This window comes from Antechinus flavipes, chromosome 1 (genome assembly GCF_016432865.1).
Source record: "Antechinus flavipes isolate AdamAnt ecotype Samford, QLD, Australia chromosome 1, AdamAnt_v2, whole genome shotgun sequence".
In the NCBI taxonomy this organism is placed as follows: Eukaryota; Metazoa; Chordata; class Mammalia; order Dasyuromorphia; family Dasyuridae; genus Antechinus; species Antechinus flavipes.
In genome coordinates, this window is record NC_067398.1 from 447,392,593 (window position 1) to 447,413,323 (window position 20,731).

The 20,731-nt window shown below is 33.7% G+C and overlaps 1 protein-coding gene across 5 annotated transcripts in view; it reads left to right on the top strand.

The window, feature by feature from the left end:
* The window catches only part of JPH1 (junctophilin 1), a 92,384-nt gene that overhangs the window by 65,735 nt on the left and 5,918 nt on the right, over positions 1 to 20,731 (top strand). For all 5 annotated transcript variants that reach the window (XM_051970026.1, XM_051970027.1, XM_051970023.1 and 2 more), the window contains exons 3-4: positions 826 to 944; positions 13,150 to 13,796. In XM_051970026.1, the coding sequence (XP_051825986.1) occupies positions 826 to 944; positions 13,150 to 13,796 (766 nt within the window). The remainder of the gene's footprint in view (positions 1 to 825; positions 945 to 13,149; positions 13,797 to 20,731) is intronic.

The window sequence follows — 20,731 nt, forward strand, 5'->3', positions numbered from 1 at the left end:
TTCAGAATTTTAAAATCCTTCAAAGGACAGCCTTTCTTGACTGATTAATTATCCACAATACCCTGCTTATATAATAACCCAAAAAACCAACTTGCTGTCTTACCTCCATACCTTTTACGCAGGCTATCTTTCATATTTTGAACACTCTCTTTCCATTCTTCCCTTTGTAAAAGCCTCAGCTTTCTTCAAAGTGTAATTGAAGTATCACTTTCTATGTCAGGCCTATTCTAATACCTTAAGCTATTAGAAACCTAACTACAGAAAAATTATTTTTCGACAGAAAATTATTTTCTACATATTGACCTGTATAAATATTATTCTCCCCAAATAGAATGTAGGTACCTTGAGGCAGAGGTTGTTTCATTTTTGAATAAAAATTGTATCCCCAGTGTCTAGCACATTACTGAATAAATAGTAGATTCTTTAAAAATGGTCTTTCAAAAAGTAATGATAAGTGGTTATCTAGTCTTTGCTTAAAGAGTAAGGAGTAACCCATTACCTTCCAAGGCAGCCCCTTCCACTTGAGTCATATTCTGTCCTCTCTTGCAGAGAAATGTTGACAGCTAAAATAATCTTAAAATTTGACCCAAAAAGGACTAAGAAAACTAGCCCCACAATCTCTCTTGGCATGCTCTATTCTTTCTTTGACTTCCTTAACAGGACCAGAGAAGAAAAATGGGGAGTGATGTAAGAATAGGCTCTGTGGGTGTTTGGTCTAATGCTAGATGTTCCTTTTTATAGGATTATAAAGGATCTGGTTGTTTGAAATGCGTGAGTTAATAAGATGGCACCTTTGCTGACTCCTGATTTTTATACCCTGCTTAGGACTGCACATGCAAGAGCTAAAGCGGATGCTGCTGACCAGGCTGCCCTGTCTGCCCGCCAAGAATGTGACATTGCAAGGGCTGTCGCAAGAGAGCTTTCACCAAATTTCTATCAACCAGGTAAAAGCTATTTGTTCTCCTTTCATGAAAGAAGTGTGGGAAACAGACATTGGCCTTTCAGTTTATTTGATTTCATTTTACTTTCCATAGAGACTGTTCTTTGATAAACTAAATATTCCTGCCTTTTGAATCCTAGTAATAACACAAAACATGTGAGAGACAACAGGAACAGAATTGTCTGAGGATTGACTTTGGGGATTTGAGATTTCTTTCCATTTTAGGGGTTTGGTTTTTTGCTTTAGTTTTTGTTTTTTGTTTTGTTTTGTTTGTTTTACCTTGGGAACAACTCACCAACAAATTTTGCTATGAAACAACTCAAGCAGGTAAAGAACTGAAACCTAAAAGATATTTGGATAATTATAATAACAAATTTAAGTAAAAATTGAGAAGATGATGATGCCCCTCAGATTCTTACAAATGTCTGTCAAAATCATATGAGTAGTAGTAATAATAATAATAATAATAACAGCAGCCAGCATCTGTATAGTGTTTTAAAACTTGCAAAGTGCTTTATAAATGACATCATTTAATCTTCACAACTCTGGGAAATAGGTGTTATTATCTTTACAGGTGAAGAAACTGAGATAGTAAAAACAAATTACTTGCCCTAGACCACACAGCTATTAAGTATCTGAGGCCAAATGTAAATTCAAATCTTCCTGACTTCAAGTTTAACTCTATATCTCCTAATACTTTAGCTATGTGGGAAAAGCCAGTAAAAATATTTTATTTGATATATTTACTTATCTATTTGTAAGACTGAACTACTTCTCTTACTTTGTGGGATTAATATCATAGGTTTATCTATAGACAGCACTTCAAATGTCATGAAGCAATAAATTAAAATATGTAGCAGGATAAACAGCTTGATTCCTGATAAAGAGCTTGAAATATGTTTTCATCTCAACAGCATAGTTATCTTTACAATTTTTTCTATATTGAATAAAATAACCTCCCTAACTTTCCTCATTTGCTTATATAATGCTACTTTGTCCAGTGTCATAAACTTTCAGTCGGTGTTTAGGTGAGAGGACCCATTAAATCAGGTTCTCATAACTTTTAATATTTGAAGGGAGTTCAGAGGAAACCTTTTGAACAATGATACTTCACAAAATATTTTCTGCATTGATAGGCTTAATTTGACAGGTTATATACATTTGAGTTGTCTGATAGGATTCAATATCAACTTTTGACATTCCTAGTTAAAATCTATTGTAATCTATTTATTACAATTTCAATAATTGTGTTTGATCATGATGAATTTATTTTTATTCTGAATTTAAATACCAATAAAATAAGCTCTTCTATATATATATTATAGATATAGTAGAACAAAAAAAAAAAAAAAGCAGATTACACATGAAGCTCCTTAAGTCTCTTACATACTGCTTTTTTCTTTTTCTTTTTAAATGATAGTAAGGGTAAGGACCCCAGGGGATGGATAGGAAAGCTATATTGTTAGTATACAATCACTTTTTTTCTGGCATCTCCATTTCAGGATTCAACCAGTCATAAAGAAATATTATTTTTCACCTGTATTTCTTTTTTGCAAAGAAAACATAGATCAGTCTGTTTATAAAATCTAAAATTTCCATTTTTAATGCAGCTCCTCCTAGGTTAAGTTTATACATTTCAAATAAATCAATCTATTAATTCTTCTATAGTACAGCTCAATTGCCATGCTACCTATCCCAGCATACCAAATGTAATCTGGATCTTCTGAAGAAGTTTTACTTTTTCCCAATGAATCTTCTATTCCTTCTTTCAAGGTTGGCTCACCTGAGTAATAGGCCACCATAGAGAATCTCTTCAGCCATAAAACAATGTATTTTTGCAAAACAGCACTAGGTTTGTATCACATTTGAAAGGAAACAAACTTACTATTGTTGTCTCTTTATGGTAATTTACCATTTCTGTTTTTTCAGTCTATTAGTGCATAGTGTCCCTATAGATTTCCACTGGGTACTACTGAGCAGTAAATGATAAACAGAGTCATCTCAGTTTCCATGACTAGGGCCTTTTAAAAGGCCCTTTATGGTGCAGAAAGTGTTTGGGGAAAAAATATTGTGGGAAAATGTAATTCCACCCTTTTCTAGCTAAAACAGCTACATATAAGTAAGCTGTCTTTCTTGTAATGAATACATCAGAGAAGCATGAAATGACAACAGGGCTATTCAAAAAAAAAAAAAAAGTAAGGGTGGAGGCTACAATACCATTTGACCCTATGCCAACACTTCTTTAAAACAACTGTATAGAAGGCTTTTCGTTTGTTGAGGTATTATTGATGTCCCTGAGGGAAAGCTCATGCTTTCTACTCTTCATTTACAGGATGATCAAACAAGATAGACATTTTCTAAAGGCACTTTGAATAGTTATTTCTAAGGTACATTGCTGAGCTAATTTGCATATTTTAGATGTAAAGCTCTCAGTTATTTCAAGTGAGTATTATCTTTCTTAGGAAAGTTGTTAACTCTCAGCAGAGAAAAGGGAGAACTTAATTCCTAGCTTATTTTAACTTTCACAGCTTGAAAAATTAGAATAAGTAAATTCTTTTGTCTAAGCACATTATTTTTACCTAGATACACAATAGAATAGCTGTGTTTTGCTTTGGGAGGATAATTGTTGTGCAATTACAAAGAATACCATAAATCCCACCCAATTCTATACCATTACAGTGTGTTGATTATTTGTTGCAGAGGCTGCCAATATTTACATGATATAGTTTCAGTGATGGTGGCAGTTTAAAGGGAATAACTGAATTTATTCTGTTTCAGGAAAAGCCAAGAAAAACTATAACCTGTGTATGGGCACACATGTACATATGCACATACACATGCATGCACACACTTTCTCATCCAGTACATCAGACAGTTGACTCATACTGGCAAAGTCTGCTGATGAATTATATATTTTGACCTTGAGTCTAAAGCTGAATGTGACACAAAAAAGAATATGTTCTCAGCATTGAAAATTTTTAATTTTAATACATTTAGGACTCAAATATTCAAGTGAACCTATGAGTTTAAATGGATACCATCTCTTCAATGTAGGTCTCTCCTACAGTACAAATCACCATCCATCCTTTTTTACTTATCATGTTTTCCCAGTAATTTCATCATGGTAGGGAGAAAGGGGATCAAAGTGCTGAGGTCCTTCTCTTTCTCTTGATGTCATAAAGATTCACATATTTACTCAGCATACATTTATTAGAGACCTAAGGTGTGCGAGGCACTGTACTAGGCACTAATGATACAGAGTCAGGAATGATAGAATTAATGCCTTCAAGGAACTTATATTTTATTGGAAGATATCACTGGAATATACAGGTTATCAATCACTCACTTTCACTATATGATCAGCCCTACTTTTTCTGTCATTTATTCTTTGACAATATCCTGGGAGTATATTTGTGTTTTTATAAGCTACAAATTGAATGCATTTTATACTCTTTCTACTTCTTAAGGGATTTGGGGCTTCTTATAGGTTAAAGTGTAAGGTATTATATTTTTAAAAATTAAACGGAACAGATTGTCTGGAAGATATTAGAAATAAAGTGATATTGGACTTGTTATTAACAATTATACAGTGTATTTTGTTTTAAGTTTTTTGGCAGTTGAAGAAGTGGAGGCATCTTACTGTTACATACTTAATTCCATAAATATGGAAAGCATGAGAAAAATCCATATAATTTTTCACCCTTTGCTTATAAATTTAGGAAACCTCAAGAGCCAGTTGTCAACAAAATTGAAAAATGCATGACATGAGTTCTTAGACCAAGAGCAATTCTCTCATTTTATAGATAAAGAAATTTAACCTTCAACCTGTTCAGTGACTTACCCAAAGTATACCAATAAATAAGAGGTAAAGTTTAGGATTTGAACTCAAGTAGTATGATTCAACTTCAGCCTTCTTTTTCCAAAGGAAATGTTACATCTTAAATGAAATAAAAATATGAAATATTGTATTCTGGCTTCTGTGTCACTGGAGAGAAGTATATAAATAAAAAGTAGAAGGAAATCTTGGGAGAAACTTAGATAATTTTGAATTGTTGAAGTATATAAGAGATTGAATTTGAAAAACTTGGGGAAAGAAATTCTAGAAAGCTGGGACAACACCTTCCAGTCCTAGAGGCTAGTCCAAATTTTACTTCCATGTTGAAAACAAATAGAAGGGCAATTAAGAGGAATAGAAGAGATTTAAGGAGAATAAAAGGGGAAACCAGGAAAACTCTAGATCTTTAGGTTACAGGGATGTACCCAGGGCAGTACCCACAAAAGTTTTGGAAATAAAAAAAAAAAAAATTACTCAAATTAGAACAGTTAACCCTTCTTCTTAATACTAATTTACATAAAATTTCTCCAAAAACAGTCTTTAGTGCATTTAGACTACCCAATTTTGGAGTTTCTTTGATAAAGTACTTTCATTTACTAATTATAAAGCCTTAAGACCTAAGATCTTTGTAAAAATAAAGTTTCAATATAATTATAATTATAAGCATAATAAAACACATAGAAGACTTGAGTTCCTTTCCATGAGTGCATACATCAATTTGTCCCACCATGAGCCATTTCTTTTTAAGAACATCACAGTAATCTCTTATAAGAAAATCTTTGCTGCTGCTGAAGTTACTCCCAAATACTCATGACTATACTATACCAATAGGCTTTCCTTCTTTAAGGTCTTTTTTAACGTTAAATATACCTGAAACAAAGGTATCTTGACTTACTACTGTAAGAGCTCTTAGGAACTGTCATTCATAGTTCAATATTGGGAAAACTATTAGCTTAATTGACTGTGTCAATAACCAAACTAACAAAAATCATCTGATTATCTTAATTAGATGCAGAAAATGCATTTGACAAAATCCAACATCTATTCTGGTTAAAAACACTAGAAAGCATAGGAATAAATGGAGTTTTCCTTAAAATGATCAATAGCCTCTACTTAAAGCCATCAGCGAGCATCATATGTAATGGGAATAAACTAGAACCATTCCCAATAAAATCAGGGGTGAAATAAGTTAGCCAACTATCACCATTACTATTCAATATTGTATTAAAAATGTTAGCTTTGGCAAATAAGAGAAGAAAAAGAAGTTAAAGGAATTAGAATAGGTAATGAGGAAACCAAATTATCACTCTTTGCAGATGATATGATGGTATACTTAAAGAATCAACTAAAAAATAATTAGAAACAGCTCACAACTATAGCAGTTTCAGGATACAAAACAAATCCACATAAATCATCAGCCTTGTTATGTTACCAACAAAGTCCAGCAAGAAGAGAAACAAAGAGAAATTCCATTTAAAATAACTGTACATAATATAAAATATTTGGCAATCTACCTGCCAAAGCAAAGTCAGGAACTATATGAAAGCAATTACAAAACATTTTCCACATAAATAAAATCAGATCTAATCAGTTGGAAAAATTGGGTAGGCCGAGCTAATGTAATAAAAATGACAATACTACTTAAATTAATCTACTTATTCAGTACCATACCAGTCAAACTCCCAAGAAATTATTTTACAGAGCTAGAAAAAAATAATAACAAAATTTATCTGGAGGAACAAAAGGTCAAGGATTTAATGGGGGGGGGGGGGGGGGAGGCAAATGAAGATGGCCTAGCTCTACCAGATCTGAAACTATATTAAAAAGCAACAGTCATCAAAACCATTTGGTACTGGCTAAGAAATAGAGTAGTTGATCAGTAGAATAGGTTAGATTCACAAGACACAATAGTCAATAACTATAGTAATCTAGTGTTTAATAAACCCAAAGACCTCAGGTTCTGGGATAAGAACTCAGTATTTGACAAAAATTACTGGAAAAATTGGAAATTAGTGTGGCAGAAATTAGGCATTGACCCATATCTAGCACCCTGTACCAAGATAAGATCAAAATGGGTTCATGATTTGGACATAAAAAGTGATATTATAAGCAAGTTAGAACAGCAAGATTGTCTACCTCTCAGATCTATGGACAAAGAAGGAATTTGTGGCCAAAGAAAAACTGGAGTATATTATGGAATGCAAAATGGACAGTTTTGATTATATTAAATTAAAAAGTTTTTATACAAATAAAACAAATGCAGACAAGAGTAGAAGGGAAACAGTAAACTTGGCAAAACTTTTTACATTCAAAAGTTCTGATAAAGGCCTCATTTCTAAAATATATAAAGAATTGACACAAATTTATAAGAATTCAAGCCATTCTCCAATTGACAAGTCATCAAAAGGATATGAGCAATTTTCAGACGAAATTGAAACCATTTCTAGTCATATGAAAAGGTGCTCTACATCACTATTACCCAGAGAAAAGCAAATTAAGACAACTCTGAGGTACCACTACACACCTCTCAGATTGGCTAAGATGACAGGGAAAGAGAATGACGAATATTGGAGGGTACGTGAGAAAATTGGGACACCAATACATTGTTGGTTGAGTTGTGAACTGATTGAACCATTTTGGAGAGCAATTTAGAACTATGCCTAAAGGATTATAAAATTGTGTATACCCTTTGGGCTAGTGTCCCAAAGAGATCATAAATGAAGGAAAGCAACCCACATGTGCAAAAATGTGTCAGCTCTTTTTGTAGCGGCAAGAAACTGAAGACTGAGTGGATGCCCATCAGTTGGAGAATGGCTGACTAAGTTGTGGTATATGAATGTTATAGAATATTATTGTTCTATAAGAAATGATCAGGAGGATGATTTCAGAGAGGCCTAGAGAGACTTACATGAACTAATGCTTAAGTGAAGTGAGTAGAACCAGAAGATCATTGTACATGGTAACAGTAAGATTATATAGTGATCAATTCTGATGGACATGCCTCTTTTCAACAATGAGATGATTCAGGCCAGTTCCAGTGTTCTTGTAATAAAGAGTCATCTGCATCCAGAAAGAGGACTCTGGGGACTGAGTGTGGATCACCATAAAGAATTTTCACTTTATATGTTTCTATTTGCTTGCATTTTGTTTTCTTTCTCATTTTTTTCTTCTTTGGTCTGATTTTTCTTGTGCAGCATGATAATTGTGGAAATATGTATGGAGGAATTGCACATGTTTAACATATATTGAATTATTTGCTGCTTAAGGAGAGGAGATGGGGAAAGGTTGGGAGGAAAATGTAGGATACAAGGTTTTGCAAGGGTGAATTTTTTTTTTTTTGGTTTGGTGGGGAGTTGGTTTTGCTAAAGCTGTTGAAGTTAAGTAACTTGCCTAGGGTCACATAGCTAGGAAGTGTTAAATGTTAAGTGTCTCAGGACAGATTTGAACTCAGGTCCTCCTGACTTCAGGACTGGTGCTCTATCCACTGTGTCACCTAACTGCTCCCTCCAAGGGTGAATGTTGAAAATTATCTATGCATATGTTTTGGAAATAAAAAGCTTTAATAATAATTTTTTAAAAGGAATTGTTAATTGTTCGCCTCTGACACCAATAGATTTAGCAGCTTTAACCAGCAAATTAATGTTGTTGGACTAGCTGTGCTCTTGGTAGGACTTTAAAAAAAATAATAATAATAATAACTTCTTTATTTTTCCGAATATATGAAAAACCCTGTGTTCCAAATTTTTCTCCCTCTGTCCCCTCTTCCCCCCTTTCCTAAATAACAAGCAATCCATTATAGGTTAAATGTGCAATTCTTCTAAACATATTTCCATATTTTTCTTGTTGTACAAAAAAAATTCGGATCAAAAGGGAGGAGAAAAAACAACAAGAGAGGGGGGGAAAAAGCAAATACTATTTTAAAAAAAATGAAAAAAAAAAATATGTTGATCCACATTCAGTCTCCAGAGTTCTCTCTCTGGATACTTATGGTTCTTTCCATCACAAGTCCATTGGAATTGTCTTAATCATCTAGGTAGGACTTCTGATGCAGAAATTGTTTTACCAGAAGATAATGTTAGGTGAGACAAGTGGTATCTACCTATGTCCTTCTTTAACTTGGAACATCGAGTTAAACTACATCAGATTCTTAGACACTACTACTGGTTTTTTCTAAAAGAAAGATGAAAATGATGACTGCCACCACTAGCAGAACTTCTTTTTTTCCCATCTTTTGAAAGATTCTGAAAAGTCTAACAGGCTTCTCTTTAATGTCAATAAATCATTTTTTTCACCAGCAAAATGGTACCAGAGACTGCTAAGTAAAAAATAGACTATAATCTTTGAAATACAGAAGAAACAGAAAATGTTCCAAGAAATAGAACAATACTTCTACACTCTTTGTGCATGCATGCATGTGTATATGTATAAAACATTTAATGACATCTGTAATTCTTTAATCAAGTAACTTTAAGTATGAATACCCAATTAGTCAGCCAGTTCACATTTGAAGGCTATTTCATAATTAAATGACCTATAAGATTAAAGTCATGGCACTATATTGTTGCTATTCTCTGTTAAAAGGGATTTTTAAAAGCATTTTTCTTATTCATCATGTTTTATGCATGCTTTACTATTCAGCAGTATACTTGAAAATTAGTAGTAGGATATTCTTTAATTGCTTTGATTCCAGTTCAACAAATTAGAGATATTGTGAAGAAATATTTGAAAATAGCTATTCATTGGAAATGAATAAACAAGTTTTGTTTTTTTTTCTTTCAACTTTTGTCTTGAGACATGAGAATGTACAATAAATGAGGTGAGACTTGTCCTAACAATTAATTTAAGTATTATATCGGGTTAGTAAATATTGTATTGGGGACAGTTAGCACAGTGACATAGATTTGTGGTGAATATGAAGAAGGTTCCTGCATGCTTTACTGTCAAGTAACAAATAGTTCCCCTTGTATCCACTGAATCAACTTTTCACCATTCTCCCTCTTTGCATACCCCCTGGATAATTGCTCAAACTTTTACCCAAAATCTTATTATTATGTTAAAAGCCACACTGGCTCCTTTATTATTCCCAAGCTTATCTCTATCCATTCACTTGACCAAAAACCAGCCCCAAGGTAATCTCCTGATGTTCTTAAATAAGCTCTCTAAATTTCAGATTCTTCCCTCCTCTTGGAACCTTGGAACATTAGATAAATCTTTCTTCTCCCTTTGGCCTAATTGGTGCCATCTTCTGACATGTGCTGACAGAGGTTAGCAAGTATGTAGGACAATTTTTCCCTGTATTTTTGCTGTACTTTTCTAGTTGATGGAATTTTCTGGTTTCTTAATTTCATCTTCTCTCATTTGCTGTAACCATACTAGATCTGCTTTAAGTATCTTGTACCATTGTTTTTTATCTGCACTTCCCTAAAATATCAAAAACCTTTTATTTTCTGTATAAGTCTTAGCCAATAAGTAAAACACAGCCTAAGAGTCTTCATATGTCTTTTACAAGTAGAGTGTCTGGGCTTTGTAATAGGTTTTCTCCTCTTTTTATTTCCACTTGGTTCTTTTCAGGATGTTTGAAATGGTCAGAAATCTAGTTGGTAAATTTAATTAAACATGATTCTTTTAAAAAATTGTTTCTGTGGCGAAAAAGTGTTAAAATGTTAAAGCCAGGTTTTACCTAATCCAACTTGGGAGAACCTTTTTTTTTTCCCCCAAGACTTCCTCACAGTTATTGGCCACTTTTACATAGCAGCATCTTGTATAGACTCTTTGTGCACAGTGTAATGTATATATTTGAAGCCAGTGATACTGGGCTGGAGTTGGTGGGGAAGAGCATTGTAATAGGAAAGAAATTTGCATATATATGTGAATATGCAAGTTTTCCCTCTATATACCTCACTTCCATTCCTGATGATGTGACCCAGGTGATAGCTGGCTGGACTTGAATCAAGACCTAGACTCAATTCCTGACTATGCCCCATATTATTTGTATAACCTTGATCAAGGCACCTGCTTTTAGCCTCAGTTTCTTCATCTGCAGTATGAAACTCAAAAGAGAGAATACATTTTAGAGCTCTTTGTAAACCTTCTCATGATATAGAAAGAACTACTTGAGGATAGGGACAATTTTATTTTTAACTTGGTCTGCCAATGCCTCACATTCTGCCTTCAATGCAGTAAGAGCTTAATAAGTGTGAAAATAAAGGTACACATTAATTAACTAGCCTCTAGATCCAAGATGATATCATGCTTCTCAATAAAGAATAAGAAATAAGATTTATCCATGAATTAAATTATATTAGAAGACTATTTATGGAGAAATATTATACTCTAATATTCTTTATTGAGGCAGTCTTCAACTCCTAAATGTTTATTTGTTCTGTGCTTTGAATCACTTCTATATGATGCAATCCTATAATGATAATTTAGAAATAGAAATGCTAGATGTCTTCTGATTTCTACTGCCTTGTTAAATTTCCATATTGATGTGCCCCCACTCTTGTCTCATGAATATTTATACTTATTCCATGCAGAATGATCTCAGACACAAATATCAGGGTGTTTTTTTAACCATTGCTCATCAAGTTTTGACAATTATTCCAGTTCATAATACAATTTAAATGGTAAAATAAGTTCCTAGCATGTTGTGAAAACTGCTGAGCCATCTGGTCCTGAAATCAGAAGAATTGAGAGTGGGATAGTCTACTGATACTAATTCAACAAATCCAAGGAAAAGATTCTTTGACAAGTTTTAAAGATATGTAATCTCTGAAAGAATATTGTCCTAAAATGTATAGGGCCTACATGGTTGTTTTGGATTGCATATGTGCCTAGCTCCAACACCACATTCCTCTGAACATACTGGGATAGCATATGGCAAGCATGTGATTCTATGAGATGGAAACAATCATTGTAAAGCCTCTGTGCAGAACCTTTAGTGTACATATTTGTAGGTGAGTGGTGCCAGTGGGTACACCTATAGAGGAGACAAAAGTAACTTGGAAAGAAATTGGAGAAAAATAATCAACTTTTTGTGCCCAGGAGAAGAAATCATCACCTCCTACCCAAATGTTTGACAACTAGATCCAGTTTATCCATTGTACCACTAGATGCCTTGGTATTTCTTAGTGCTGGAAGCAGTTCACTAAGATTTTAAATTACTCACAAGTTGCAGACCAATATTAGTGGAAGAAGTTTCTGTACTCATTTCTGTCTTTATGACAATAGTTTTAGAACCCCTTCTTTAATACTCTCCCCACTCTTACCCTGCATGTCAGCGTAAATACAGAAATTAAAAGCATGAAAAGACTCAGAGACTTGATCTCATATTAAGAAAAAAGCACCAAAAATCATGCCAAAGAGACACTGGTAACAAAATTGTAATTCATACTAATTATGATCTACATGATACAATCCAAACCTTATAAGGTATGGAATTCTTTTTTTGAACATGGGGCTATGCAAGGTACTCATTGTGTGATTTTAAATAATAATGTCAGAGAATCACAAGGTTGGAAAAAAAAATTAGAGATAGTTTTTAAAGATACTTGGACATTAAATTGAATTAGAAAGTTGGTAACACCATTACAAACTACCTGTGGCACAATGTTTCAAGTTTTTGATTTCTGTATGAGGAGAGTATTAAGATGGGGTTCTAGAACTATTGTCATGAAGATAAGGAGTTTGGAATGTGAGTACAGAAACTTCTTCCATTGGTATTGGTCTGCAACTTGTGAGTAACTTAAAATCTTAGCAAGCTGGTTCTAGTGCTAAGAGATACCCAGGCACCTAGTGATATAATGTATCCATTGTATCAATAAATCCTGAGAGTGGAATTAGGAAAAAGTTCAAATCTAGGTTCATATATATTAGCTACATGACTCTGGGCGAGTCACTTAACTACTGTTTACCTGAGTTTCTTCAATTGTAACACAGAGATAATAGTAACTCACAGAATCAAATGAGTATCAAATGTGATAATACTTGTAAAGCTCTTGTAAAGCTCACAGTACCTGATACACAGTAGGTGCTTAATGATAGTTGTTTCTTTTCTTCTGCACAAAGATAGAAAACACAGGATTTGAACCTGGGTCTTTTCCAGTTCTAAATCAAGCTTTCATATACTATAATATATATATATGTATATATATATATGTGTATATATATATATATATATATATATATATATATATATATTTGATACCAAATATACAGCCACCTACAGATTAAAATGTGTAACTTGTCTAAATATATCTCTGCTTCACATTTAAAGATAGAATAAGTAAATTTAATCCAGAAGAAACTGTCATCATAATTAATAAGACACTATATTCTATTTTAGTCACATCTTTTCTATTGTCATCTCTTGCAGGCCCTGATTATATCAAACAGAGATTTCAGGAAGGCATAGAAACTAAAGAAAACCCAGAAGAAAAAGTCCCAGAAAAGCCACCTTCACCAAAGGAATCTCCTCACTTTTATCGGAAAGGCACAACTCCCCCCAGATCCCCTGAGCCAAGCCCAAAATCAAGCCACTCCCCTCAGCCTTCCTCCCCAGTGAAAAAGCAAAACCCCACCTCAGGGGCAAGACTCAATCAGGAAAACAAAGGTATAGCTGATGAGCATATAACAGCAGTTGTCAACAAGCCCCTACTTTCAAAGGTACCCCCAAAGGAGGAGGTAATAGCATTGCCTCAGTCCAAGTACTCTGGTCGCCACAATACCTCCTTCCACCCTGGTAATGGGGAGTTGCATTCACAGTATCATGGCTATTATGTGAAACTGAATGCACCACAGCAACCACCAGAAGACAAGGAGGAAGATGGAGGTGTGAATCAGTCTTCTTTGGCACTGGTGCCCAAGCAATCACATCAGAAGACAAGTCCCTCTAAGTCCATGACAAAACTAGCTGCCAAAGAAAACAAATCTGAGCCAAAAATGAAGAAATCTGAACTTGCCACACCAAAGAATCCAGCAAACAATGATTCATATTCTTCTTTGGGTAAAGAAGATAATTCGGTGAGTTTTTTAAGAAATTTATCTTTCCTAATATATAGTCAGAAGATTTTTCTTTCTCCTAGCAATGTAGAATTATTATTAGCCAAGAAGTTATTGAATTACATAAGTCGAGGTATAAAAGTCCATAAAATTGTTTCTAAAGTTTAGCATGTAAGTTTGAAACCAAGGACTTTCAACTCTAGAGATCTAATATTCATTTTCCAGTCAAGTTTTAATAACCGAGGGTCATTTGCCCCCTTGTCTAATCTTTATTGTTTTTCAGCACTAGGAGCAACTTTTTAAGTGCTAGGGAGGAATTATAGCTCTTGCTTCCTGACTGTTTGCAAATACTGTGATAAATACAGAAGCTACTTTCAAGAGGCTTAAAATCTAGTAGAAAGTAAAAGGGCATGTGTACAAGAGTGATACTAAAGAGAGCTCTGATAAGTACAAAAAAGCAATGTGTTTTGAGAAAAAGATGACAATGTCAGATAGTGAAGAAGGTATTCATACAGAGATTAGCAAGGATACTCTTCTAAGAGACTGAGGAAAGAGAAAGAAAGATAGGAATTAGTGTCTGTGACTTGGCTGGTTTTCCTGGAAAGTATACCAAAAAAAGTTTTTATTGAAAAGGCAGATTGGAAGTTAGTTGATTCCAGAATCAGCAGTCTCTCTCTATATAAAGAGAATGTACTTTATTTTATAGGCAATAGCAAACCATTTGTTTGTTTGTTTTTTCAACTAGAGAACTGATGTGATCAGTCATGAGGAAGATTAAACAGTGAATGTTATGAAAGGTAATTTAGAAATTAATTAGGGGATTCATACAGTGGAAAAAGAGATGAAGCTGCCTGAACTAGGATCATTTCTGTGGTAGTGGGAAGAAAGATGATTATAAGAGAGATGGGGAAGGTAGAACAGAGCGAGTTCAGTTTGGCCAATACTGAGTTTTCAGTCCCATTATTTCATGTAGGTAGAAATATCCAGCAGGCAGTTGAAAAGACAGGTCTCAATCTCTGGAAAAACCTTGTCAGGGATGGTAAAGATTTAGGGTCATGTACATAAATATGATCATTTAAACCAAGGGTCCTCAAACTACGGCTCATGGGCCAGATGTGGCAGCTGAGGATGATTATCCCCCTTACCCAGGACCATGAAGTTTCTTTATTTAAAGACCCACAAAACAAAGTTTTTGTTTTTACTATAATCCAGTCCTCCAATAGTCTGAGGGACAGTGAACTGGCCCCCTATTTAAAAAGTTTGAGGACTCCTAAAATCTTTGGGAGCTAATGAGCTCAGCTAAGATGGAACATCCTTCTCTTCCCACCTCCCCGCTTCTATGTTGAAGAATGGTAGGAAGGAATGTATGGGATTATCAAATCACAAAGTCAGTTAAGGGGGGAATGTATCTAGGAGAGGATGATCAGCAGTGTCCATATATTAGATCAGTCAAGAATAATGAAAACAGAAAGCCTTAGATTTGACATTACAGAGACCATTACCTTGAAGAGAGCACTCATAAAATTATGGGAAAGAGAGAAGCCACATTGTTAAGAGGTAAGTAATAGGTCTGATACAAAGCGTCTACATTTTCCTTTGGTATCAAAGCTAATAAGCATCTTTACACAAATAGGCATACGTAATAATCCTTAGTTTCATCATCTTTAAAATGAATGTTATCCTAGCCTCTTGCATAGAAGGCAAACTGTATAGTCAGGAAAATATAACATTAGCTGTGTGAGTACTGGCAGATCACTTAATTTCTCAGTACCTGAGACAAAATTCTGAGTCTCTTAAGTTACACATGGACTCCATCAGAGTGTGGAATCACAAATAGAAATCCTCCACCCCTGCTCCCTAAAACCAAAATGTGAGTAAGACAAGGGATTACTTGCTTCAATGTTATGTGATTTTTAGAACCAGGCATATAACTGAAGACATTTTATATGATCCAATATTATCCTATATATAAAGTTGCCTTCATGTTTACTTCTTTGAATTTAACTTGATGAACAAAGCTTTACAGCCAGAACATCCTGTTTCTTCACTATGTAGTGATATCTGGTACACAGTGACAATGAAGAAAGTGTGTTCTCAGACTCAGCGGTGCTTATAAAATCAGTAGCTTCAATTAGTGATTGGTGAAAATCTATCTAACAATTACAAAGCAGCCCAAATGTCTTGTGGGTAGAATAAAGGAATTTCAGTCTTAGCTTAAGAAAGACTAACCACTTCCAAATGACACTTTTTTATTCATATTTGGAACAGTCTGAGTGACAGAAGACAATCTGATGATCTTGATATGGATGATAAAATAGTTGAAGTTCATTATTTGAAATCTATCCCCTTGAGTCTTTTTTCTAAGAGTGTTACAAATATTTATGACATTATTTACCATTGTTATAAATCTAGTTTGTTTTCTTCTAGTTTGTTTTTTTTAATTACTCAAAATAAATGAACAAATCAAACTAATTAAATAAGTCATCTTTCAATAGAGTAAAAAATGATTTTCTAGAACAATGTTTAATGAGTAACCAATAGGATGATATACATTGACAATGCCATTGAATTTGTCAATATAATTTATCTATCATTTATTTTTCAGCATTTATATTCATATATTGATTATTCCTCAAGGACTCATGAGTAATAAATAATGTATATTTTATTTTATTTTGCTGAGATTGGGGTTAAGTGACTTGCCCAGGGTTACCCAGCTAGGAAGTGTTAAGTGTCTGAGGCCAGATTTAAACTCAGGTCCTCTGACTTCAGGGCTAGTGCTCTATCCACTGTGCTACCTTAACATTATAGTTGCCTTAAAATGAAACAGGTTATAAGAGTTGCACTCCTTAAATGATGAGTTCCCTGTTATTGGCCACAATCAAGTAGAAGTTGAATAAACATGTTTTGAGTACAGGAGGGTTTTATATCTATATCTATATATCATTGAATCAAATGGGGGACTAGAATAAATGATTATATGTATAGGTTGTATATTTTAGTCAATGTAATGTAGGGGATGGAGTACTAGACTTAAAGTGAGAAAATATGGGTTCAGATTTCATTGACTATGACACTATGGTCAAATCCTTTGACTTCTTAAAGCCTCAGATGATCTGTGAAATATGAATCATAGCTAAAGTACTTATATCACAGAGTAAATGTTAGGCTTTATGATATATGATGTGTATACAATACCTGGCTCACAGTAGGCACATAATAAATATTTATTGACTGACAGTCCTTTGTAAACTTAAAAATCTTACATACTGTTGATTATTAGTAGTGTATGAGGCAAGAGAGTATCATAATTTACTGTGAGTTGAGCAAATTATATTCCTGCCAGTCCATATTATTCTTTTTGTAAAATGACTTTGTTGTAGAAAGTAAGAAGGTTTGTAAGAAGGCACACCCATCTTAGATGAAGAAAAGGTCTGACTTCAAAAGATTATCTCTGTGTTGTATTACATTTCTTGCTCTTCTTATTTATTGTATTACTCAATGAGTAAATTTTAGGGTTGTGTTTTGAATTCTTGATGCCACACCCATAATTACAGGATTCTTCTCATCGTTAGGCTCTCTGATTCCAATAGCAATTGGTAATAATTCTTGATGAGGTATATGATTTTTTTGTAAGTGCTGTATGTTGTCATCTTTGAAAATTGGAGGTTCTATTTACATCCTTACTAGTATTTTTTGCTTTTGAATAGTCATTCAATACCAGGATCCACTACTTGGTGTGTTTTAATACCAACATGTACAGTTGCCACAATTAATATGCTAATAATCTGTCCCTCAGATTTTCTGTGTCTGAGATATGAGAATTACCTAGCATAATTAGAGAGGACTTCGGATAGCATAGCATAGAGCAATATTCCCCATAAATTTGAGAAGGAACTATATAGCTTTGTTACAATTTCTTCTACAAATTCAAATTCATAGCAACTAAGTTCAGTGATGTTTGTATCTCAAGACAATAGGAAAATATACAGAATAAAAACTAAAACTTTTAAACCAAGAAATTACTGGGTTTTGGTGAAGCCTGCAAGAAAGACTAAAGCAACCCGAAGTAGAACTTGGCAGTAATTTTTGGTAATTGTACTGATTCTGTAGATAAAGCCTAAAGAATGCCTGAGTTCTATAGTAATACTTGATCCATCTGATGAATGATCCTAGGGTCCTCTCTAAAAATCCTAAATAATTCTCATATCTTAGACATAAGATTGTTATTATTAAGAGAATGTGTGTGCTAGAAATGGGGAGATACTGAGAATTCCCATGAGAATTATGTATGAATGTGTGATTATGCATGTGTAACCTTCTTCCATAAGTGTACATTACCTTTTGATACACAAATTCATGATTTTCGTGATTCATATATTGATTTATGATAACTTTGGTATGGGCCAGTAGAAACACATTAAGATACTATTTCAGAACAAGCTAAGACATTTTTCAGTAGAGAATCCTAACCAGTTATCTTTGAAAATTACTCTTGATTTTTCCTGATTTCTTCTAGCCATTACTCTGCTCTTCTTCCAGAGCACTTTTGAGCAATACCTGAATGAAATTTTTTTCTTAGGTCATACATAGTTTCTTTTGAATTGAAATAAGCCCTAAATAATCCCCAAATCAAATCAGGCTTGAACTTGAAATAATCTGTTAATAATTATTTTTAGAGAGGCATTTCAGGTTTATTTCAGGTAACAAAGAAATCTGTTTTATACATTTGATTTTTACTTCAAAATAATTACTTTTTAGTTGAAGGATACTTGTCCTGCTCACTTAACTAACACCAAATTGTCAAAGAGGAATTTAGATATGTTTTGTCCGCGTATAGTTCTAATTATCTTTGATTCACTTATTTTTACTTGTCATATCAGATTCAGAATTTCCTTCCAAAAGAAAATTCTTTCTAATTGAATATAAGAGCAACAAATTCAGAAATAGAACCATACATCCTTAAAGTTAAAATTTAATTCCATATTTTAACTGGCCCACATTTTGTTATATAAGATATTATGTTAGTTCTAATCTAGATTGAATCTTCATGCTGTTGTCACTTCTTTTATTGCACCTGCCCTGATCAGTCTTGAAAAGCAAAAACTGATTTTTCATTTTGCTATGTTAAGCTCCTACTGGGAACGGTAGTCATTTCTGGGACTTTGCCTTTCCCTGCATATAACATAGATATTTGAAGAATGAAAGAGTCACCCACTGGCACCTGTCTATAAAACATTGGGGCCTAGAGCTAAAAGTGACAAAATAGTTTTTTTCTCCCTTCATATTGCTGCTACTTGAGCTTAACAGCATAAGTTTACTGAGACTTTTTAAAAAAGAGTTTCAGAGAGTAATTCAAAAAGTAGTTTAATTAATATTTTATTTTATAACTTAAGGAAAGATTTATAAGATGGTTTGCAAACTGGCTCACTAAATCTGGAAATCAGAACAATGGGATGCTGCTGTAATGTATCCCAAAAGTAATATTACCTTACTGTTTTTGTAAGGACTTTACAATTTTGTTAAGAGCCTATGTATATTTATAACATTGAAACTTAGGACAGCCCTGTGGAGCAGTCAAAATAAATGATTATTATTCCCATTTTACAGAGGAAAAGTTGTGGCTCAGTGAGTTTTAAAAGATATGTCCAACATTATATCATCACAATCCAGATCTCTCACATTAAATTTTCTTTGATCTTCCCTGTATACCATAGTGCCTCAACTAGCAAGTAAGCATAATTTATACTCTACAGATTACATAAATGAAAACTTTATTTATTTTTTTTTTTTACAAATTCATGGGTAATTTCTCATTGTTATTAAAAGAAAAGACAAAAGATTTGGGGTTTTGACATAGATGTCATAGTATGGTAAAGTGGGAAACATGGTGAACTTCATTAAGGAGGGACCTGTCTTGAAATTCTACTTCTGTCACTGAATTAAACTCAGTTTCCTTATCTTATAAAATAGGGATGGTATCTATACTCCCTCACTAGGTGATTGTGTGAAGTGCTTTGCAAGCCTTAAAGGGCTATAGAAATGTCACCACTTCTTATACAGAAGATACTTACTGTACTCTCATAGCGCAACTTAGTGCCATCATGATGCATGGAATGTGGTATATTTTACCTACTTTTCTTGGCATAGGCTGAAGTATTATGTATTTCACTTCAGAAGTAATATATGAATTTTAATGTCCTGAAAAATTTGAAATGCTTTGCAACATAACACACTCATTGTCAGACTGCTAATTGGAGTAAACTGAAATACAGCATCTAATTAGTCTCCATGGTGAATGATGGAGTCCAAACTAAGATCACCCGAAGATTTCATTTGTTCATTTACTAATAACATGGAACATAGAATTAGCATTAATATTAGTCAGACCTCTTTTTTGTACTCGTTAGAAACCACCTTTGAAATTCTATGTGAGAAGAGTTATTTAGTTATTATCAACACATCTTATTTTTCCCATGGTCCTAAGGAGACTACATTATGCAGCTAGACTGTGATTTTAAAGAAGTTGGCAGCCTGTTAAAATTGCTTTGTTGCAGTCTAATTTTATGTAAATTAAAATCTATCCTTACAGTATTATCATCCATAAGTATCTTTGTTCTTACAACTAGATGCCATCTCAAGCCTTGCCCCCTTTCCATTTGTTCTTCCTGTTTTTTGCCAAGCCCATTCTCTATCTTATAATTGCCTGTTCTCCTTACCCTGAGAGAATTTCTTTTTATCAACACTGCCTTGTGGGTGGGAACACCTTCGAAAAATTCTCCTGATGAGAAACAAGTTGTATAGTTAGTGTTGATTTACATTCTATTCAAATACAGTTCTTCTATAACTAGTTTCCACAGCTGGAAAATAAAGAAGATGATTTGTACCCTGTTGTGAGGATCAAATTTAGATAAAGGGGTGTGAAGTATCCTTGAAAAAAAGCATTAAAAATTTAT